This window comes from Heptranchias perlo, chromosome 27 (genome assembly GCF_035084215.1).
Source record: "Heptranchias perlo isolate sHepPer1 chromosome 27, sHepPer1.hap1, whole genome shotgun sequence".
Lineage (NCBI taxonomy): Eukaryota > Metazoa > Chordata > Chondrichthyes > Hexanchiformes > Hexanchidae > Heptranchias > Heptranchias perlo.
The window spans coordinates 6,074,997-6,099,313 of NC_090351.1; the positions used below are offsets into that span (position 1 = coordinate 6,074,997).

The 24,317-nt window shown below is 44.2% G+C and overlaps 1 protein-coding gene across 2 annotated transcripts in view; it reads right to left on the reverse strand.

Moving 5' to 3' along the window:
* LOC137344360 (bile acid receptor-like) overlaps positions 1–24,317 on the reverse strand; it is a 101,936-nt gene that overhangs the window by 18,477 nt on the left and 59,142 nt on the right. For both annotated transcript variants that reach the window (XM_068007246.1, XM_068007247.1), the window contains 6 exons: positions 21,133–21,495; positions 13,049–13,189; positions 10,143–10,282; positions 7,090–7,194; positions 5,904–6,003; positions 4,631–4,759 (listed from right to left, as the gene is read on the reverse strand). In XM_068007246.1, the coding sequence (XP_067863347.1) occupies positions 4,631–4,759; positions 5,904–6,003; positions 7,090–7,194; positions 10,143–10,282; positions 13,049–13,189; positions 21,133–21,495 (978 nt within the window). The remainder of the gene's footprint in view (positions 1–4,630; positions 4,760–5,903; positions 6,004–7,089; positions 7,195–10,142; positions 10,283–13,048; positions 13,190–21,132; positions 21,496–24,317) is intronic.

Below are 24,317 nucleotides of genomic sequence, written 5' to 3' on the forward strand. Positions count from 1 at the left end.
GGGTGGGGAATGGAAGATCCGTCACTGTACTGGAAGATCAAGGGGGTGGGGAATGGTAGATCCGTCACTGTACTGGAAGACCATGGAGGGGGTGGAGAATGGAAGATCCGTCACTGTACTGGAAGACCGGGGGGGGGGGGGGGAGAGGAGAATGGAAGATCCGTCGCTGTACTGGAAGACCGGGGGGGTGGGGGGGGAGAGGGGGAGATCGGGGGGGTGAAGAGAGGGACATCAGAGCGGGAGACATTGGACATCGGAGCAGGTTTGAAAGGTAGGTTTATTTAGTGCTTTCACTTCTTTCCATGGTTTTTTATTTAATTTATTTAGTTTAGTTTTGCCTGATCCGGCCCTTCACGTCTGGTTTCACCAGGCGTAAATCAGAAGTGGTGGGCAAACCACCCAGATAAGTTAAAAATCTTTCTAAGTATTTAATCTGTCACAGGTAAAGTGCCTTAAGTACCTCAATGAGGTACATTTGGCTCTTTAACTGTCAATTAAAGCCGGCGGGACTTCAGTTTTTGGGTTGCCCGCGCGCACACAGGTGGGTCCCTGGGAAACTCGGAAGTCAGCAGGTTGGAGCCGGCTTCCGAACCCGAACAGGAATTCCGTGATTTTCGGAGCCCCCCCGCCCCGAACGCACCCATAATTGCCTCCTAAAATCACCTCCAGGGAGTGAAGACGTGCACAGTGCTGAAAAAATTATCTTGATATTTGCAAAGAATGTGATGATAGTACACCCTAACATATTGGTCGGCAGAAACTGCTCTTACAATAACACAGATATTAAAAATAACACAGTAAGCCAGATAAATTAGAACAATATGTGTTTTTTTGACACTATACAATTGCAACAGAAAAACAAAACCCACAGAAACGAACACAGACTACCTGATCTTGACCTCACTAACAACAAGGAAAGATTGTGATGAACATTGCAGCACAGCTAAATAGGCACCAAGTGAATTAACAAATCAATGGAGCAGGGGGAACCACACTGAATCAATAAACTCAAAAAGCATTAGGCACCAGCAAATTAATAAATTATGACAGCAGTGGGTGCAACAGTGAATTACACAAAATAATGGAGCAGCAGGAAACTGAATTAATAAATTAATACAGCAGCAGGGATCAACAAATTAAATGGAGGTGGGCACTAATCAAAGTCACAAATGGTATCATCTATGACTGTGGTGCATTTTCCCTCCTCTACCTCTCTGCAGCCTTTGACATGGTGGACCACACCATCCTCCTCCAATGCCTCTCCTCTGTGGGACCGACCATAGCAATGGCTTCTCGACCCGCCCCCACACTGTTACCTCTGGAGTTCCCGAGGATCTATCCTTGGCCCCCTACTCTTCATCATCTACTATCCTTGGCCCCCTCGTCTTCCTCATCTACATACTACCCCTGGGCAACATCATCCAAGGGCATGGGGTTGGCTACGCTGACGACATCCAGTTCTACCTCTCCACCACCTCTCTTGTCCCCTCCACTGCCTCTGTGCTGTCAGACTGCTTGTGCAACATCCAGCCTTGGATGAGTCGCAGTTTCTTCCAATAAACATTGGGAAGACCAAATACATCATCATCGGCCCCCACCACAAACTCCATACCATTGCCAATAATTCTATTCCCCTCCCCAGTCACTATCTCAGATTGAACCAGACTGATCGCAACTTTGGCTCTGAGCTGAGCTTCCGACCCTATATCCTCTCCACCTCAAAGACCTCCTACTTCCACCTCGGTAACATTGCCCACCTTCGCCCCGCCTCAGTCGATTTGCTGCCGAAACCCTCATCCATGCATTTGTCACCTCCAGACTCAACTATTCCAATGCTCTCCTGGCCAGCCTCCCATACTCCAAGCTCTCCTTCTCCTCATCCAAAACTCTGCTTCCTGTAACCTATACCTTATCAAGTCCCGCTCACCCATCAATCCTGTACTTGCTACCAACATTGGCTGCCAATCCTCCCAACACCTCCAATTTAAAATTCTCATCCTTGCGTTTAAATTGCTTCATGGCCTCACCCCTCCTTATCTCCCTATTTCCTCTAGCCCTACAACCGCTCCCCCCAGAACTCTCTGTTGCTTCAACTTTGGCCTCTTGTGCATCCCTCCCTGCATTTGCTCTACCCTTGCCTTCTACCGCCAAGGCCCTATACTCTGGAATTATCTTCCATAAACCCTCTGCATCTCCACCTCCCTCTTCTTCTTTAAGGTCCTCCTTAAAACCCATCTCTTTGACCCAGCTTTTGGTCACCCTTCCTAATATGTCCTCCTTTGGCTCAGCATCCATTTTGACTGATTACACCTTTGTGAAGCGCCTTGGGACATTTTTCAACTGAATCAGTTTTCAACATTAAAGGTGCTATACAAGTTGCTGCTTTTAATTTAATAAATTCAGAGAGCATCAGGCACACCAACAGGTCAATAAATTAATAGAGCAACAGGCATATCAACAAATGAATATATTAATGGAGCAGTAGACATCAGTGATTAATAAATTCATAAAGCAGCGATAACATCAACTAATCAATAAATTGAAGGCATAGCAGGCATATCAACAAATCAATCAATTAATAGAACAGTGGATTCTAGTGAACTCATGGTGCCTTCCTAACTTTGCCACTGCTGTTTTCTGCAGTAACTAACTTTTGCTGATTTCCTTGACAGTTTACATATCAAAGCATTATTTTGTAATGATTGTAATGTATGTACGAGTTGTAAAGATAAGTTAAGAAAATTAAAAGCTTCCTTGAACTAAAAAGGCTTTTAGTTTGCTGAGGCACTTAAACAGTTAATACTATACACTTGAATGGTAAAATCAGTTTAAATGCTTGCAAGCATTCTACTGCTTTAAAAATTCAATGTGTTGCTTTGCCACCACAAAGAAAGGTGGTTGGGAGGAAAGCTCAGACAGACAGCAGGATGCAGGTTGGCAGAGGGTGCGAAGTCGGGAGTCATGATGGCATCAAGGACCAGAGATCACTCAGAGTTTGGGTTATTTGGGATCAGGAGTAATGATGGGGTAGGGGGTCGTAAGGTCACTGGTCACAATGTGGGAGTGTGAGGCCCGGGGAGTCACAGTAGCATTGCCAACCCTCCAGGATTGTCCTTGAGTCGCCAGGAATTAAAGATTAATCTCCTGACACTGCTGCGAACAATGCAGGAGAAAAATCATAGAGGCACTGAAAAAAAAGTGTGCTTTTTAAATTTTCTTTGAACACTATGGGGAAAGAACAGGGGAATAGAATTGGATAGCTCTTTCAAAGAATCAGCACAGGCACAATGGGCCAAATGGCCTCCTCCTGAGCTCTACCTACTATGATATTATGATACTTTCATTTATTAGTTATGAAAATATCAGAGATGGGAAAAAAGGCTGTTTGACTGGGCGAGGTAGTTGGAGACGGGAGCTCATGTGATGAAACCTCCAGGAATATGTCCAATCAGAGTCGGTAACCCTAGGTCACAGTCATGGGTTGCAATGTGGGGAGGTGCAAGGCCCAAGGTGATAGACTTGAGGCTAGCCACTATACCATGAAGGAAAGCAAATTGGCTGTTCCTGAAATTGGGCAGCCAACCTCTTTCACCACCAGAAAAATCAAATAGGTTGGGTGGGATTACCCCAGGTGCGAAATCTGGTGGATCAGATAGCTGCAAATGGGCAAGAGCTCGGTTTACTGGATAGGAAATACCAAAATTGGATTTTAAACATGTGATAACAGGGCAAAAGGTCTAAAATCACAAAAACAAAATGGTGGCAGACAAAAAGACACATGGCTCTGCCACAGAGGTGTGGTGAGAGGCTGTAACTACATTGTGACAGGCAACTACATACAGAATTGCAAATTCAATTGTAAATGTTGACATAAAGATATTACCAAAATTGTCACAATGAAAGTAAGGTTTGTGGACAGGAATGTGCGGCATGTGCAAGATTTTTAATAATTTATATAGATGGGTACTATGTTAATTTATTTCCAATCCACCAGAACTATTGATTGCCTCCCTTATGATGAGTATCAGCACTTTACAAATGATGTTCCATATCTCGCTTCAGACCCTAGGGTAAATACTATCCAATCCTTGGGGTTTGTTGGTTTTGAGTCTTTGGAATCTGCTAGCAACTCCATCTCATTGATGGCAAAGCTGTTAGGCCTACTTGAATTATCTCTGATTATGAAAGCCATGTCATTTGTGTCTTCTCTAGTGAGCACTTCAAGGAAACAATTGCTGAGTATATTAACTATTATTGTTTCAGCCCTGTTAGAATCCTTTAAAGTTCTCATCTCTTCTATGGGAGCCCTCTTATTGTTATAGTATTGGAGCAATTTCTTGCTGTTGTGTTCAACATCGGCAGCCGTGCTTGTTTCCAGACTCCCTTTGTTCCTCCAATCCATCTTTTAACATGTTTCTAAAGGTTCCAGTACACGCTGGATAAGAGCTGACAATTCACTCACATCTAGTACTGTACACTTGATGTGCATCTCAGAAGTACCTCTGAGCCACGTGTATTAAAAGATGGGTAAAATATATACCCACCAAGCCAAGGAACTGAGAGTTGAGAGCAGCACAAGCTGTGTTAGTGATGGAGCAGACACTCTTAATTTGAATTTCCCATTACTCACCCTGGATAAATTGGTGGGTACTCTGTGTGAAGCGTTGGTTGTACAGCTGTGCAGACCGGAGGAACATCACTTCCACAGTGGAACCTTTTAGCAACGCAATCTGGTCTTCGTGGTCTAATGTCTGGAATCCTTAAACAATACACACACTACTGAATATCTAGAGTGTAACATTCAACCTCTTATTTGCCCCATTCAAAATACGTAAAAAACAAATCAACAGCAACAATGTCACACAAAAACTGTTTTGAAAATGATTTATATTATCTAATGTTTGATATTTTTTCAAATACTATTTACTTCATCAGTTGGAATCATTTCTATATTTAAAACTGAACGATAAATTTTCTTTTTTCCACATGCATTTGTTCATCAAGGTAAAATTTAAAAGGACAGAAGAAGGAATATTGGGGCAGATTTCCTTCTCCTATGCACCTGGGGAACATTCAGTTCTCAGGGGGAAAGGAGAGGAAAAAAGGGCAGTGAACTGTGACACGAAAGTCCCGACCCCTTTATGTTGCCAAAGAATTTCCTGGGGAGCTCTCTGGAGACACAATCAAGGGGCATATATGTAAATGAAGCAGGAGGCTTCAATGGGCCTTCCACCTCATTTTTCTCTACTTTCACCGGGCAGGTGACAAAATGCAGGGGCACTCAGAGAAGTAAGTGATAGCCCTTGACTTGGCCCTTCTCAGCTCAGAGGATCTGAGAGGGACAGGTAGCAAGAGCAGGGAGGCCTAAAAAGACAATAGACACCTTTTTTTCCACTGTGAAAAATAAATGCATTTCCTATACACAATGATTGCTTTGCATTTGAAATGTTCAAATTAGCCATTGTCTCTCTCCTTATCTGTTTGTGTCTCTCTCAGCTAGGGTCTCTCGGAAGTAAAAATTAAACACACAATAATTTAAATGTGATTTTTATTCTAAATAAAATTAATCTACTTTTTAAAATCACCTAGAAAAACAAAGGAACTAGTAATTCTATTGCAGCAGTTGCATTGAGAGAAGTATAATAGACAGGAAGTGTGATAAGAAAGGTAGGTACATATCAGCTTGGTTCAGATGGTTGTACTCTACCTCTTAGTCAGAAGTTTGCAAGTTGCTGCAGATAGATATTAAAGTGATTTGTTGTTGGCTCTGATCGCTGTGTTGCAACAAAAATGGGGCATTTCTGGATTTAGTGCTGTTGCATGGTGGACTGTTGAAACTTCATTTGCAGGCCCTGTTCCTATAGGTTACTCAGTGTAACACTACAAATTTGAACCCTTCTCACCTGGCAATCTTTTGGTAAATTCCACTAATACTTCAACGTGCAGTGTGGCATTCTCTGAGAGCCGGAGAAAATCCTCCACAGGGTTTGCAAGTTCCAACAGCTGAATCATAAAGAATAGTGATATCGGAAGCTGCACACTAAGGTTTCTTTTTAAAAAATGGTTAATCATCATAATCCCATAGAGAATATAATGTGTGTTGAATATTTTTTCCCATAAGTTTTACAATAACCAGTGTGAACGATCTTGACTCCTGTTCACCCTGCACTACAGAGGAAATCTGAACTCTACTGAATTCCATGCTTTTGCAGTGGAAAACAACACTTTTTATTTAGTGATCTTCCACCCGCAGCATTAGGCATCTTTAAGGATATATGCCAATACATAGACCATGCAGAAGCACACTATTTGATATTATCATCAGTGAAAGATAGCCTGTTGGGCACAGATCAAAAGATAAAAGCTCAAAAATCAATTCATTTCTTTGTAATGATAGAGTGAAAAAGCTTGTTATGGACCCTTATGATAGGGATAAGTGTCTACTATAACTTAATTTGTTTTGTGATGAAATCAGCACAAATTGGATGGATGGCATCTTCTCTCCTTTAACGATACTATTTCAGTCTTACTCTGGACCCAGGGCCAAATCATCAACTTCTACAGTTCAACAGCTACTAATTCAGAAGCATCTGAAAGCCATACTTCTGGTCTTCCTGCTCCAGCTATTTCTACTTCTGCTTTATCAACTAATGAGACTTTGTGGACTTATTTGTATTAGATCAACTGGGCTTGACACCACATCAACAGAGCTGGTCCGTCACTGACAGCTAAAATGATTGTCATCTTTTTTCACTCCTAACTTCTCATGTTCTTGGTCCTTTGCTTTAAATACAAATCAGGGAGTCCAGTGAAAAGATTATGCCTCAGATCAGATAAACACAAAATAAACTTGATTACAACACACCACTATATATATCACTTTGGATAAAAAGATGATCCAATTGTCAAAATTTAATTGCACATGGTCTTTACACAGCCAAAAGCATAGAACATGGTACTCTTACTGGACTGAGAGTAAAATCACAGGGAAATCTAGACCAAATTACTTCTGGTTCTTTTGAGATATATTATGTAGCTATAGTATACAAGTGCGAGAAAGAGTTGCTTTAATAGCGTTTTCATACATACAAATTTTCTTGCTGTTTCTTGGGGTATTCGGTACTTGTGATGAGCTTCCACAATGTAATCAAGGAGTTGTTGTTGCTCAGCTGTAAACTCTACTCTCTCCTGGATCTGCATAAAAAATAGAAAATTACTCAAACTACTCCAATTGATACAGTTTCATCAGTCCTCATCTAAGCTAGATGCACTGTGGAGAGGTACACATGTTGATGCGGTTTGCCAGCGTACTGCATGCCATTATGCTCTGTAGCACTGATTTACTTATTCTGTGGGTTAGAATTCCATGTAGACGCAGGGAATAAACACAAATCACATGGTGCTGCACAAATACTAAGATTCCCTGCACTGAAAAGCCAAAGGAAGCATTAAAAAACACAGACACCTCACCTGCCTTTTTTTGACATCATCATTAATTTATAAGTCTCATGAGCACACAATGTATTTATTTAATTTTCTAAAAAAAATCTACCTTTTTAACATATACCAACAGACTTTCCCCATAGTGTCAATTATGGTGAGACAGTGGTTACCTAAAAATGCTTTTATACTGCCCTGTTTCTTGCATGACTGACGCAAGCCATTTGGGGCTGCAGGCTTCCACGGAGAGAAATGCTCCTTTTACATGAATCAAAATGGATAATATTCCATTAATGTCCCAGCTTGCGTACGATCATCAGCACAAAATTGTGCAAGTGAATGCATCTTGCACAATGCCTTCAACCACACAAAATCCAGGATCCCATCCTTATTTGAGGAAAGGCAAGGATCAAAGGGCTGGTTGCTAGAAGACCTTAGCCAACCACTGTCACCATGGTTAATGGCACCCCTGCGAGTGCCATCAAATGATGTGGAGCGGAGATATAATGAAGCTCGTACTTCCACTAGAGTGACCATTGGGAGCACCATTGACATTCTGAAACAGAAGATCCTATGCCTGGAGCATTTCAGGGGTGTCCAACAACATAATCCAGGGAAGGTATCCAGGATCAAATGGCCTGCTATATGCTCCATAACCAAGCCATTGACATGGGCAAGTACCTGGTGGAGCATGAAGTGGAGTGGGCAGAGGAGGAGCCAGGTGGATACAACAGATGAGGAAGACAAGGCTTCAGACAGACCACAGGGCAGTCAGGCCGTTACTAGTCGAAGCAGCTGGAGAAATCTCATCCTAGAAACAACAACAGCAACACCAGCAGCAGCAACAACAACATGCATTTATATAGCGCCTTTAAAGTAGAAAAATGTCCTTAATGCTTCACAGAGATGTAACAAAACAACAACAACAACTTGCATTTATATAGCGCCTTTAACATAGTAAAACGTCCCAAGGTGCTTCACAGGAGCATTAACAAATAATATTTGACACCGAGCCACATAAGGAGATAATCGCCGAATCCCCCACCATCATCATTCTGGGGGTCAAGATTGACCAGAAACTTAACTGGACCAGCCACATAAATATTGTGGCTACAAGGGCAGGTCAGAGGCTGGGTATTCTGCGGCGAGTGACTCACCTCTTGACTCCCCAAAGCCTTTCCACCATCTACAAGGCACAAGTCAGGAGTGTGATGGAATACTCTCCACTTCCCTGGGTGAGTGCAGCTCCAACAACACTCAAGAAGCTCGACACCATCCAGGACAAAGCAGCCCACTTGATTGACACCCCATCCTCCATCCTAAACATTCACTCCCTTCACCACCGGCGCACTGTGGCTGCAGTGTGTACCATCCACAGGATGCACTGCAGCAACTCGCCAAGGCTTCTTCGACAGCACCTCCCAAACCCGCGACCTCTACCACCTAGAAGGACAAGGGCAGCAGGCACATGGGAACAACACCATCTGCACATTCCCCTCCAAGTCACACACCATCCCGACTTGGAAATATATCGCCGTTCCTTCATCGTCACTGGGTCAAAATCCTGGACCTCCCTACCTAACAGCACTGTAGGAGAACCTTCACCACACGGACTGCAGCAGTTCAAGAAGGCGGCTCACCACCACCTTCTCAAGGGCAATTAGGGATGGGCAATAAATGCTGGCCTTGCCAGTGACGCCCACATCCCGTGAACGAATAAAAAAAAATTGGACAAGTGACCAAAAGCTTGGTCAAAGAGGTAGGTTTTAAGGAGCATCTTGAAGAAGGAGAAAGAGGTAGGGAGGTGGAGAGGTTTCAGGGGGAATTCCAGAGCTTAGAGCCTAGGCAGCTGAAAGCATGGTCACCAATGGTGGAGCAATGAAAATCGGGGATGCGCAAGAGGCCAGAATTGGAGGAGTGCAGAGGATTATAGGGCTGGAGGAAGTTCTTGAACCGCTGCAGTCCGTGTGGTGAAGGTTCTCCCACAGTGCTGTTAGGAAGGGAGTTCCAGGATTTTGACCCAGCGACGATGAAGGAACGGCGATATATTTCCAAGTCGGGATGGTGTGTGCCTTGGAGGGGAACGTGCAGGTGGTGTTGTTCCCATGTGCCTGCTGCCCTTCTAGGTGGTAGAGGTCGCGGGTTTGGGAGGTGCTGTCAAAGAAGCCTTGGCAAGTTGCTGCAGTGCATCCTGTAGATGGTACACACTGCAGCCACGGTGTGCCAGTGAATGTTTAGGGTGCCAATCAAGCAGGCTGCTTTGTCCTGGATGGTGTCGAGGGGGGCGAAACCATGTAGGAATTTGAAAACAAGGTGGATTGTGTACTATACACAGATATAAAAGCACCAATAATCTCTGCTTTCCTACATCACCCACCCCCCTCTCTACATACACACACTCTCCCCACACTGGGAATGATGAGGTTGGGGGGGGGGGAATTAAAGAAGCATCAGTTCCATAAAAAAAACATTTTCTCCCTTTTCACATTAGGAACACAACAAAGTTGTATCAAATCTCATCACGTATGTGTGATGCGTAGTGTGGAAAAAAAGATGCACAACTTTTCTGGATCCTCCCCACAAAAAAAAAAGTATGATAAATACTTTATCATGCAGTCATTGCCCTTTTAAAATAAGGAGTTTCATTAGAAACAAGATGCATTCAGTGAGATCCTTGTCATTCTAAGCCCGAATAGTCTTACCTTCCCAGCCTTGGTTGTAGATGAGACCTGTTTGCTGTCAACCCCATCTTCCTCCATCTTTATGCTGCAGAAAAGGTCCATGACTTGTTTGGTATTTTTCCGCAGACGTTTAGATTTACACTGAATTTCTGTCAGCAAACCTGGAAGAGTTTAATAGATACTAGTAAATACCCTTCAATGTTGCTCCTGGATAAAAAGGGGTTAGTAATCAAGACTAAAGCACTTTCTCTCTAGTTTCCCTTATGAACAGCCACCCTGCACCCCGCCCAAGTCATCACAGTACCTGTACCACTCTGGTGAGCTCTGGCATATCTTTCACTTGTTTGCCATTGGTAGGAACAGGGTAGTTCTGACCCTTGTTGCTTCGGGACATCTATATTGCTCTAACAAAAAGCACTAGGCCCCATCTTCCAGCACTGGCAGTGAGTAAGCTCTCAGCACCCTGGAACCTGGCGTCCTCTCTGCCTTATTCACCAGTACACATCTAGGCTGCTGTAGGGATGAAGACACCATGGTCACCCTGCGGGCCACTGCACAGATGACAGCACAGAATGTCTCACATAGAAATTGTATTTGCATAGCCACTTGTTGGCACTCACTCACGTCCTCTCCAGCAAGCATCACAGGACCTTCACCATACCTTTTTTTTAAAAATTGCCTTTGTTTTCCTTCCAGAAGATAATACCCCTCTTACTCCTTCTTTTTCCTCCCAGTTCAACTCCTTCTACCTTATTTCATTCTTTCCTCACCTTTTCCTTCCTCCTCTCCAAATGCTCTTCTTTTCTATTGTATCTTTACCTTCTCTCCTGCTTCACTTTCTTTTTGCTTCCTGCACCCCTTCTGTTTTTCTCTTCCTTTCTTTTCCCCCTTACCTGCAATCGTACTTCCCCTCTCCCTCCCCAGTCTTGGTTCACCTGTCTTACTTTCCTTGGCATCTTTCCACTTCCCCCATACCCTAGTCTTTTTTCAAATATTAAGATTAAAATAAATAGAATTTGCCCAGGCGTACAATGTTGCAGAGGTGGAAATAAGCAATCTTTCTGTTGGAAGCTCAGCTCAGGGTCAAATAGGATGCTGAGATTGGGAACCGTCTGAGTCAGCCTGAGACAGTGGTCGGGGAGGGGGATGGAGTCAGCAGAGTTTGTGGTGGGACCAAAGATAAAGGCTTTGGCCATGCCATTGTTTAGCTGGAGGAAATTGTAGCTCATCCAAGACTAGATATCAGACAAACAGTGTGACAACACAGAGCCAGTAGAGAGGTCAACAGAGAGGTGGTGGAGAGGTAGATTGGGGCATTATCAGCACATATCTTTGGATGATGTAGCCAAGGGAGAGCATATAGATGAGGAACAGGAGAGGGCCAAGGATGGATCCTTGGGGGACTCTTGAAGTGACGGTGCAGAGGATGGGAAGAGAAGCCATTGGTAGAGATGCTCAGAAAGGTAAGAGTGGAATTAAACAAGGGCCGTCCATCGAGCTGGACAACAGAGAAGAGACGTTGGAGGAGGATGATGTAGACGACCATGTCGATGAAGCAGGGAGGTCGAGGAAAACAAGGTGGAATAATGGCACCATGGTCAAATTCACATAGAATGTCATTTGTAACCTTGGTTAGAGCTGTTTCGGTTTTGTGAGAAGGACAAAAATCTGATTGGAGAGATTCAAACATGGTGTTGTGGGAGCGATGGGCATGGGAGGCAACAATATGTTCAGGGCTTTGGAGAGAACAGGGACAGTAGTTTTCAAGGACACAGGGGTTAAGGATGAGTTTTTTAAGGGGTGTGATGATGGCCGTTCTGAAAGGAAGGGGACAGTGGCTGAGGAGAAGGAATCATATACAACATCAGCTAGCATGTGGGCTCAAATGGGAAGCTGGGTAGTTATTGGTTTAATGAGAATGGGGTCAAGAATGGGGTCAAGGGAGCATAAGGTGGGTCTCATTGAACAGATAACAGCATGGGGGGTTTAGGAGAGAAATGAGAGAGATGGGGATACCAGGGCTAGGGTAGGGTATGCCCTGAGGAAGACGAAAGGAGGGAAACAGCAGAGGCAGCTGAACAGATGGTCTCTCTTTTGATGACAAAGAAGTTTCTTTGTCACCAAAAGAGTTTCTTGCACTGATTGTTAGAGGGGGCAGGGGAGAAGGGTTTAAAGAAATGGATGGTAGTGGAGAAAAGAACCCCCAGGTTATCTTAGCTCTCCAGGATGATTTTAGAAAGGTGGATGATTTTGGCAGAGAACAGTGAGTCCTGGTAGGACATGATCTGGTTCAGCCAGGTCTTGTGATGAATGGCTTACTACTACTACTACTACTACTACTACTACTACGACAACAACAACTTGAATTTTTTTTTTTCCAATATATATAGTGCCTTTAATGTAGCAAAACATCCCAAGACGTTTAGCCAGATGTTCACCAGATATAATCAAGTCTGAGCCCCTTGGGCTTGAGGGAGCAAAGATGGAGCTGTACCAGACTGTGATAGGAGATAGTAAAGGATTTGCTGTAGACAAGGGTATCAAAGGTGGAAGTGAGGGAGTGGTTGAGCAAATCAGCAGCTGCAGAGAATGGCGGGCCAAAGACTAGGCAGTTAGAAGTGCTGATCGCCAAATCCAGACATACTGCTGCAGACCCTTTAGGTGCCTCATTTTCCTGCCTCTTCCACCTGTACTAAGCCTTGACAGGGGGAGAACCTATGCTGGGGCTATCCCCAGGCCAGGTAAATGGCCAACGACAGGCGATCCTAGTGATCATAGGCTGGACAAGTGCAATGCATTTTGGCTGGTGCTGCTCCTGTCTACCACCGGGTGGTGGGGGGTGGGGGTTGGGGGGGTGGGAGGAAAATCTGCCATAATAGGTTTGTGATGATTATCTACCTTTTTTTTGGTGTCTATTAATTACTTACATTCTGCCAGCATTCCCACCGCCTTGCATTTCTTCAGCCGGCATTCCTGACATTTCCTCCGCATGTACATATCCATTTCACAATTCCCACCAGTCTTACATTTATACACAGCATTCTTTGTGATACTCCGGCGGAAAAATCCTGGTCGGAAAATGGAACAGTCTCACGTAAATGGTTAATTACTCATTTAAATAGACAAATCTTTTTATTTAACTTCTTTTTACTGATTTATGGCATTAGTTGTTCACTCCTGCTTTTGCATCTCACATATCTTCAGGAAAATCAGAAAACAAAGTTGAAAGTTCCTGCAAGGCCACCCTTAAAGACAGGGGAGGTGAATTTCATCTCTGTTATGAACTGTAAACTGGCACAGTGGAAAATTTGGCCACAATCTGTAATGCCAGATCAAACAGGAAGCATTAATATAATATTAAAAATAGGTGGGCGGTGTAATTGTACTTTGCACGCTATTTTTCAATGCTCATGCATGCAAGATTCCAAGTGCAATTTACACCCATATATAATGGTCGCCAGTGGTTGTTAGGAGATCAGCAGTATACAAAAGTTTGTTTAAAGAGCTTAGGAAGAAGATTCAGTAAAACTTTAAAGCCATTTCAGCACCTTTTTTTTTGATTCTCTTTGTTATTTTTTCTGCTGCTACTTAGGTTTTCATTAGTCTTTGTGACAAGTGTTCTGCTTTTTTTCTCCTATTACCACCAACTATTGCCACCAATGGTTTCCCAATGGGAATCGTCCTATATCTGAAACGTATAAGATTCTGAGAGGGCTTGACAGGGTAGATGCCGAGAGGTTGTTTCCCCTGGCTGGAGAGTTTAGAACTAGAGGGCATAGTCGCAGGATAAGGGGTCGGCCATTTAAGACTGAGATGAGGAGGAATTTCTTCACTCAGTGGGTTGTGCATCTTTGGAATTCTCTACCCCAGAGGGCTGTGGATGCTGAGTCGTTGAGTATATTCAAGGCTGAGATAGATAGATTTTTGGACACTAGGGGAATCAAGGGATATGGGGGTCTGGCAGGAAAGTGGAGTTGAGGTCGAAGATCAGCCATAATCTGATTGAATGGAGGAGCAGGCTCGAGGGGCCATATGGCCTACTCCTGCTCCTATTTCTTATGTTGTTATGTTCTTATCTGAGCTTTATGGAGATAGAAGAGGAAGGCCAGTGGAAGGATGCCAGGTAGGTCAGGCTACACCATCAATGTTCTGTGTCCAACTATGGTAACCTCACACCGACATCTACAACAGAGGTACACATACCTCGCTTTATCAGAGGATTAGTACCTGTGGAGGTTTCAATTCCCAAGGGAGTCTGTGATGGAAATCCCAATAGCATGAGTATAATTTCTGACACCCTAACTAACTGTAAAGCTAGATGGTTCTTCAGAAGCACCTCATCAAAGAATATCATGCTTTAATTGGTACTCCATTAGAGAAGGCATTACAGGGTAATAAACAGTCAGCATAGCCTAATTGGCCAAAATGCCACCAAACATATCTGCAGGTACATCTACCCGACAATGGCCATAGGGAACTGGCTTCCCAGGCTCTGGGATAGCAGAGAGGCAGATACACTGCTGTGCCATCTGTTGCAAGAACACTTGGAGCTAACATGCACCTTAGGGCTGGTAGAGTGACAGTACTTGTCATCTACAACCTCAAACCTATCTCCACCCCTTTCCGGGCATGCTGCACTTATGGGCATGGTGGCCTGGAGTGGAAAATGGGTTCCTCCTCGCAAATATCTCATTCAGCTCTTCCTGCACTGCAAACAGGGTTGGATGCTGGGCTGCTCCAACACTTGCATGCAGACTTGTGCCTGCATGTTATGTTTCTTTTCACTTCATTTTTGCCTGTCATTTTCTCCCCTTCAAATTTGCCAAAGGCTCCCATCAGTTTGAAATACTTCTGAACCTTTATAAAAGGCAAAAAGAATTTTTGCCCCCCTGTGCAGCATCACCCTGTAAGTGTTCATATCCTTTTAAAGTGTATTCACACTGCAATTTTCTAACCTCCCTTAATTCTACCTCCCTGAATAAGGATGCAACTGAGCTGACCAAGGAAAACTGTGTGCGATTAGCACATTATACATCTGGCTAGCTTGGCACCAGTTCTTAACCATTCAGAATTATGCTAGTTCACAAGAATCAGCTCAAGGAGTTTCACCATTGCAATATTTGAAAACTTTCTGATGAAGACATTGAGTGGTAATTTCCGTGTGCACAGATGGTTACAGTGGGCTACTACCAGTTTCCTCCAAAGCTTGAAGCATCACTTTGCATGCGCAGGTACATGCATAGAACATCACTGGTAAAAATTCAGCACTAAATTCATGCAAATTCAGCATACCTGCACTACCTCCAACAAGACCACCTGAATATGTGGTGTGTTACTGGAGAAGTTCTGTACTGGCTCCAGTATAACAGTTGGGACAAGTGCTGTATGCCAGAAACTGACATGTGTTGTAACATCAGCATCAACTTATCAATGGAAGTGCGAAATCTCCCTCCAACCCCCAGTACCACCAGACTCAGGCCAGCAAATAGATGTGAGTGTGTGCAGCAATGTGAGAGGTGGAGTGGCACAGATACAAGGCAATCCAGTTTCCCACAGAACTCAGAGTACGATTCCGTATGCATAGGACCATACTAATAATATCATCTCCTCCACAACTCGAGTTGCACAGTGCCACTCTGAGTTCTGGAGCAGTGCCACTGAAGTCAGGTGTAACATTGTTGGCTCAAATGAGTTGGCATTGTTTAATGTGCCTTACTCTCACCGGCCTCCTGAGGCACCCCTTCAGTAAAGAATTAATTCAGCTCCCACATAGTGGGCCCGATGTTAGCTGAGCTGCGGGTTCTCGGCGGGGGGGGCTATCGGGCGCATGGGTAACGCGCCCGGTGAAATGAGTCAGCCACCCGTGCAATCGTAGCATAATTAGATCCACTTACCTTCTCTTCCGGGTTCCCCACTGCTGATCTGCGCGTCGGGCGGGCTGCGCATGCGCAGTAAGATCTGTCAGCTGGAGGAGCTCTATTTAAAGGGGCAGTCCTCCACTGACAGATGCTGCAACAAATAGAAAAAATCACAGCATGGAGCAGCCCAGGGGGAAGGCTGCTCCCAGTTTAATGATGCCTCACTCCAGGTGTCAATACATGGGGTGAGGAGGAGGGGGAGGACAGAGATCTTCCCCCCGGCGGGCGGGAGGAAGCGGCCTGCCTCTGCCACCAGGAAGGCCTGGCTCGAGGTGGCAGAGGAGGTCACCTGCACCACCAACATATCGCCCACCTGCATACAGTGCAGGAGGCGCTGCAATGACCTCAGTAGGTCAGCCAAAGTGAGTACACTTACTCATTCCTCTACACTCCGTCTGCCACATCACCGCCCCCACCCCACATCTCCTTCAGCACTGCCAACACTACTCTGTCACATCACCCCTCATACCCAATCAAACCTCATCCTCATCTTACCTGCACCTACTCACCTCGCCAGTACTCATCCCGCCACTACCACTCAACACAATCCTCATACAATCTCATGGCTCTATCTCATACTCACCCTCTCATGCATCTCTTTCACGGCCAGCCTCACTCAACCTGCCACTACCTGTGCTGCAGCCACAGGGCATGCATCACATATGTGCAGTAGGAAGCGTAAGGCAAACGTGTCGTGAGCATGAAGGGGATGCACAAGGGTGTTTGAGGGTTTGTCATGGTTTTTACTTATATTGAATTTCTGACCAACTCACATTACATATTATATTGGCACCACTACTGCCATGTCTTTGCGAATCATGTCTGGTTTGTGCAATAATGCCCTTTCCTGAGAATCACTATGAAGACCCACAACTGATGCCACCCATTGTGTCACTGCAGAGTGGGTGTAGGTGTATTTGCAGGGCTCTTTTGCGCAGACGACTGAGAGACGTCGGCGATGTCCCCGGTGGCACCCTGGAAGGATGCGGCGAAGAAGTTGTTGAGGGCAGTGGTGACTTTGACAGCGACAGGTAAGAAGCTGGTGCTCGGGCCAGCCAGGAGCAGCTCGGCATGAAGGAGGCTGCAGATGTCCACGACTACATGTCGAGTGACTCTGAGCCTCCGTGTGCACTGCTGCTCAGAGAGGTCCAGGAAGCTGAGCCTCGGTCTGTGGACCCTGTGGCGAGGGTAGTGCCCTCTGCAATGCATCTCTCTCTGCGGTTGCCCTCCCTCCTGCTGTGCAGGTGGATGTGTCATAGCACTCTGTTGTGGAGCTCCACGTGTCAGAGGTGGACGGCTTGGCCGGCGAGGTTGGTGATGCTGTTCGCCCTCCGAGGAGGTCATGACTGCAGCTACAGCGGCCCCCATCCGGAAGATGGACATCTGAGGGGGTCCGCAAGGTAGGTACATGTGTCTGGACACCTAGGTAAGTGTGCAAGTTGGTGACTTTGATTGTCTGGAGGAGGGTGGTGGAGGCCAAACTTTGTCCCAAGTGACAGAGTGGCCTCCTGCAATGGGTGAGGGTCTCTCCCCCCCACCTGTCAAATGGACCTTTGCAGCTGCCACAGGCTGACCGCTGCAACAGGTCCATTTGAACTGGGAGCGTTTCCCCCAGTGTGGGAAACAGTCCCAGTTTGCTCTAAAATCCCACCCCTCCTCACATAATCCCTTAATCAGGTCAGTTCATGACCTGAACAAGCAAAATAAATAGCGTCAAGTGGAACCCCGCTGGCTTTAATTGCCTGCGGGATTCCCACCAGCGGGGGCTGCGTGCGCTCGCCGGCGCGTCAACGGGAACCCGGTCCCGCTCCGGGATTTCCCGATTTTCGGGGCCCCCCCGCCAGGAACGCACCCGCTGGCGGGTGCTAAAATGCTGCCCAATGTCTGGCTCAGTGGCCCCTTCAAGCCAATAGTTACAGTGATGTCATCAGTACACAATGTTTAAACAAAAATATTTTTAAAATTAACCAAAATGAATGGACAAAAAAAGAATAAGTATTAAACATAATTTTCCTTGTGCATTTAATTTTTAAAATGAGTCTTGATGATCAGACTCTCTGTTTAAAGGAACAGTTGGTTAGGTAGGCTGAAAGCAGCTGAAACAAGAACTTTCCTATGTTGGCCTGTGGGACACAACCTTCTAAGACTTATTTTTATTTGACTGATTTATTCATTTTGCATGTAATATTTTAAATTTATTCAGTGTATGTAATTGTTGATTCAATTATGTTGTGTCATGTTGACACATTTCGTGTGCTTGCTAACAAACTAACATGTACCTATACATAAAGACATACATACATACACACAAGTATAGACACATACACATCAACAGAAATATATACCGATACACTGAGAAATGAAGATACATGCATGCATCCATTCATATTGTTTGCACACATATACAGACACCGATGTACATATACACAGATGTCTACAGGCATATATGCATGACATATTCTGAGGCAAACAATGCTCATGCACATGTACACAGGTGTGCACACACATCTTACAGTGATAACTTTTGCCACCACGGTTGAAATTACAAAGAGATTGGCCAGAACCATCCAAGATATATGTTTGATGATGTATAAATGGTGAGAATAGGTGTATGTCAAGAGGTAAAGTACTTATACAATGACCAGTTCGAATGTGGAACAAGGGATTGGTATCAGGGTGGACAAACATTGATTTTATGTTGTAAATATTGTTGGCTTTTGAATTACACTCAGGATGCCAAAGGACTGATGGTCCCTTGGTGATGTGTTTTTATGATTATAGTTGTATTGCGTTAATAAGTATTTGAAATAGTGTAATTAAATTGTAAAACATAGCTTTTATTGTGTATGACTTTGTATATTTTTACATCTGAAAATCTTCAAATTCTATCCCTATCAGTGAGATATCAGAGGTCTTATCAGTCTCGGTTGTACACACAATTGGACACACTTACACAGGTGAAAGATCCAGTGCAGCAATTAGTACAAACTAACACCTCATTAATAATGAGTGAAGAATATTCCCACGGCACCGACCCATGCGAGTGCAGGAGATGCAACACCTGCCCTTTCACCTCCTCCCTTCCCACCGTCCAGGGCCGCAAACACTCCTTCCAGGTGAAACAGCGATTTACTTGTACTTCCTTCAATTTGGTACACTGTATTCACTGCTCACGATGCAGTCTCCTCCGATGCGCCTCCTCTTGGGGAGACCAAATGCAGATTGGGTGATCGCTTTGCTGAACAGCTCCATTCAGCCTGCAAGCGTGACCCTGAGCTTCCGGTCGCTTGCCATTTTAATTCTCCGTCCCACTCCCACTCCGACCTTTCTGTCCTCGGCCTCCTACACTGTTACAATGAAGCTCAATGGAAGACGAAGGAAGTGCACCTCATCTATCGATTAGGCACTTCATAACCTTCCAGACTTAACATTGATTTCAATAACTTCTGATCATAACCACTGCTCCCATTTTTTCGGACAGTAAGTGCTGGTAATGGTTCTGCTGTTGCCATTTACAGTTCCTCTAGACCCATCTTTTGTTTCTTTACTTGTCCCATTACCAACCCCTTTGCCTTGCACCATCATCCCTTTTGTCATTTAATCGCTCTGCGCTCCGCTCTATCACAGACATTCCCTTTTTTTCTTTCCTCCCCTCCCCTCCACCCCCCTCCCCTGCCATATCCCTGTAGCCAAGCAAATTTTTTTCCTTTCAAGCATTTATCCAGTTCCCTTTTGAAGGCCATGATTGAATCTGCCTTCACCGCCCCTTCGGGCAGTGCATTCCAGATCCTAGTCACTCGCGGTGTAAAAACGTTTTTCCTCATGTCACCTTTGGTTCTTTTACCAATCACCTTAAATCTATGCCCTCTGGTTATTGACCCTTCCGCCAATGGGAACAGTTTCTCTCTATCTATTCTGTCTAGACCCTTCATGATTTTGAATACCTCTATCAAATCTCCTCGTAACTGTCTCTGTTCCGAGGAAAACAACACCAGCTTCTCCAGTCTATTCACGTAACTAAAGTCCCTCATCCCTGGAATCATTCCAGTAAATCTTTTCTGCACCCTCTCTAAGGCCTTCACATCTTTCTTAAAGTGCGGTGCCCAGAACTGGACACAGTGCTCCAGTTGTGGCTGAACCAGTGTTTTATAAAGGTTCATCATGACTTCCTTACTTTTGTACTCTATGCCTCTATTTATAAAGCCTAGGATCCTGTATGCTTTTTTAACCACTTTCTCAACCTGCCCTGCCACCTTCAACGATTTGTGCACATATACCCCCAAATCTCTCTGTTCTTGTACCCCTTTTAGAATTGTGCCCTCTAGTTTATATTGTCTCGCCTCATTCTTCCTACCGAAATGTATCACTTCGAATTTTTCTGCGTTAAATTTCATCTGCCATGTGACCACCCATGCCACAAGCCTGTCGAAATACTCTTGAAGTCTATCATTATCCTCCTCATTATTCACTGCCCTTCCAAGTTTTGTGCCATCTGCAAATTTTGAAATTGTGCCCTATACACCCATGTCCAAGTCATTAATATATATCAAGAAAAGCAATGGTCCCAGCACCGACCCCGGGGAACACCACTGTACACTTCCCTCCAGTCTGAAAAACAACCGTTCACCACTACTCTCTGTTTCCTGTCACTTAGCCAATTTCGTATCCATGCTGCTATTGCCCCCTTTATTCCGTGGGCCGCAATCTTGATGATAAGCCTACCGTGCGGCACTTTATCAAACGCCTTTTGAAAGTCCATATACACCACATCATCTGCATTGCCCTCATCGACCCTCTCTGTTATCTCATCAAGAAACTCTATCAGGTTAGTTAAACACAATTTGCCTTTAACAAATCTGTGCTGGCTTTCCCTAATCAATCCACACTCATCCAAGTGACTGTCAATTCTGTTTACTTTTAGAGACATCGGTCGGCAGGCTGCCTTTCTAATAGTGCATGTCTAGTGCTATTTCTGTACTATAATGTGCTGGTGCAGAAAGACTGTTTTTATTTCAGATTTCCAGCATCTGCAGTATTTTGCTTTTGATGAAGATAAAGCATTGTGATATAAAGAGGTTGTTATGTATTCTTACCTTTGCATCCTTCGCAGGTTAGTGCATTATAGTGATACCCTGAAGCTTTGTCCCCACACACCACACATAGCTCCTCCTCACCCTTCATTCGCAAAGATGAATGGTTGAGTCTAGGTCTTTTCATCACAGGTATTCCTCCATCAGCATCACTGGGGATCAGGTACTGTGGTTTGCTCAGCTCATACGAGCTAGGTGAATAATGTCCTTCCGGTGAATACTGTGGGTAGTAATTGTGGGCAGAATAGTGTGTTTGCGGCTGGGGTGTTGCCATCGGAGAGAATTGCATGCTGGGATACTGGCTGTATGGAGTCATCTGTAGATCTGGGTCTTGAAGCGGATAGTTGATCTGTTCTGTCAGAACCTCTGGATTTAAAACAAACTAGAAATTACTCTTTAGCAGTAAATCTATGAACATTTCTAATGTACAGCTGCTTTGTGAATTTATTCAACTATCCTTAAGTTGAAGGAATTAATCCTCAATTCAGTTGAAATATAGCTGCAGTAATGTAAAATGTTTCTATTGTTTACTTTTAGAGACGTTGGTTGGCCTTGTGAATACTAAAACAGCAGGCTGCCTTTATAATGGTGCATGTCTGGTGCTAGTTCTGTATTATAATGTGCTGGTGCAGAAAGAGCATCCCTTACAGTACCACTATGGTATTTCCATTCCCACAGCAGCAATCGTATGATGTCTGAGTGAGATTTCTCAATTGGTGCTAACTTCTTTTTTTTCATAAAAAGTATGATAGGCCTGCTTTTTTGCCAGTCATGAACTGTTAATGAAAAAGTTAAAATATACAGAATTGAAACTCGCAATTGCTACAAGACAGAACAAATATTCATTGTAACAGATGTCAGCCAATCATGACACACCTGTGGTAATGATCCAACACTTCTCAAGCTGCTATGAAGTTATTTAGCTGGTATAAATTATGTAAAGTTTGTTAATCCAGCTATGGAATGCACAGCTATGTTAGATAACAGCTTAAAAGCAAGTAAGTTCATGGGGCCAATTTTCCTGGCTCTCACACTCCAGGAAGGCCCATTTCAGGGGTGCAATACCCACTCCACTTGCAATGCCTTTGGTTTTCCTGTCAGGGTTTGAGAGGAGGTGTTCAAATTTAAATCAGATACAAAACAAGACCGGGTGACATCTCCTGACCTGTGCCCTTATTTCCTGCATTCCCATTGGTCACAGGTTAGATGCTACCTGCCCCCATTTACATTGGATGCCATTGTTGTGAGTTAAATTTGTTGAGAGTTTTGATGTTGTAAGCAATACTTGCAATTTTTCTGACAGATTGCCCTGAGTTTGTGGAAGTCTGCACCTTGAACAGCATTATTGGAATTTGCTTTGGAATTCCCTATCCGTGTTTCTTGGAGGAAGGGGAGGAGGACAGGGAGGACCCCATTTTGGATGACAGAGAAGTCAGACATCAGCAGAGGTGGAGGGCACCTGTACCCCATGGGAAGAATCTTTTTATCTCCAGAGGACCTTTTTACATCCATCTACACCATTCGGAGGAGCAGTGCCTTCGCTGCCTTCGGTTCAGAAGAGAGGTTGTCTGGGAGATTGAGGACGACCTTCAGCCACATTGCAGGGCTGGCACAGCTCTACTCATCGCTGTCAAGGTTACCATGGCCTTGAGCTTCTATACCTCACGTAGCTTTCAGGGGCCACTGGCGAAAATGCCAGTATATGTCATTTTGTGGTGAATCACTGCATCAAGAAAGTGATTGATGCACTGTTCTCCAAGGTGACTAACTTCTCCAGGGAGCCACAGGAGCAACAGGCAAGAGCATTGGGCTTTTTCCAGATGGCAGGGTTTCCCACAATACAGGGGGCAAATGATGGAACTCATGGTGCACTTTGTGCTCCATCTGACAAGGGTACCACTTACATGAACAGAGCAGACTTCTAATCTATTAATGCTCAATTCATGTGTAAACCATCGATACAAGATTGTGCATGTATGGCATCTCACACACCTTTATTTTGAGGTAGTCCACTGTACTATCATTCTTCCAGGACAACATGGAAGGGATGGCTGGTCAGAGACTGCAGCATTTGAAAGCCTACTATACTTTGTTACCTCTATACTTTTTAGGTCAGCCTTGATAGTTAAATTTACAATGGTGAAAATCATGGATATTATCAACCTACCTGTCTATCACCCTCCTGTGACAGTTCTGTCCTCCTCCTTATTGGTTTTAACTGCTTCTACCTTAATTTCTATCTCACACTGCAGGATCGAGAACTCCCAAAAACTATGTGAAAACTCACTTTGGCTATTGATACATTTCCTCCGCCACATCCTGTCCATTAGGAAACATATGCAGACTAATCATGTATTGTCTGCACGTATTGAAAATACGAGCCAGAGAAATGATGGTAAGGCTAAAAATTCACAAAAATAACTTTAACAAAATTATTGCTGTAATGCCACATTGCTTTGATGCACCAATGTGGTGTTCTATTGAATAGTATTTTGCAGTTTGGTGAGTTCTCATTCTTGTCTGGACACTGAGGGAGGTGCAAGGCAATGCAGCTTGCCCATTTGGAGGGAAGAAAAGTTATTTTGGCTGTTGTCCTGCACCTTCTGGTTGTAACAATTGCCTCCTTTAGTCACAACAGATCTACACTGCAACTTTTTTACTGCACTATTGCATACATGCCAACCATCAACTTTTTAAAATGGCAACATTTTAACCCATGTGTCAGCTTATTTTACAAGAAAATTCAGCTATTTTCACTGGGATTGCAGATTGTCAGTACGAAATAATTGGGATTTTTGGATGGTGGGACTGAAATCTGTTAGAAGCAATCAATCAGATGTTACTTTCTCTTACTTTTACTTTTGAATAAACTTGATTCAGAAATGTTTTCAGATGAAATGATGGTATCTGAAAGTTACAATTACAAGTGTGTTTATTTAGTTTTTGCCCCTGAAGAAGTTATTTATAACAAGTAAGCTGCCAATATGCAGCTGTTAAAAAACATTTTAAATTTTCCTCAAAGAAACTTTCTGGGGCATGTCTAGCAGCTGTTTTATGTGAAGATTTTATTTTCTTCAAGACTCGTTGCGGCCACTTTTTTAAGATAAGGAGGATGTTCCCTGGTGTGAATGCATTAACTGGCTTTATTTGAGTAAACCTGTCACTCCACTGGTTTGCTAGGGTTTGGA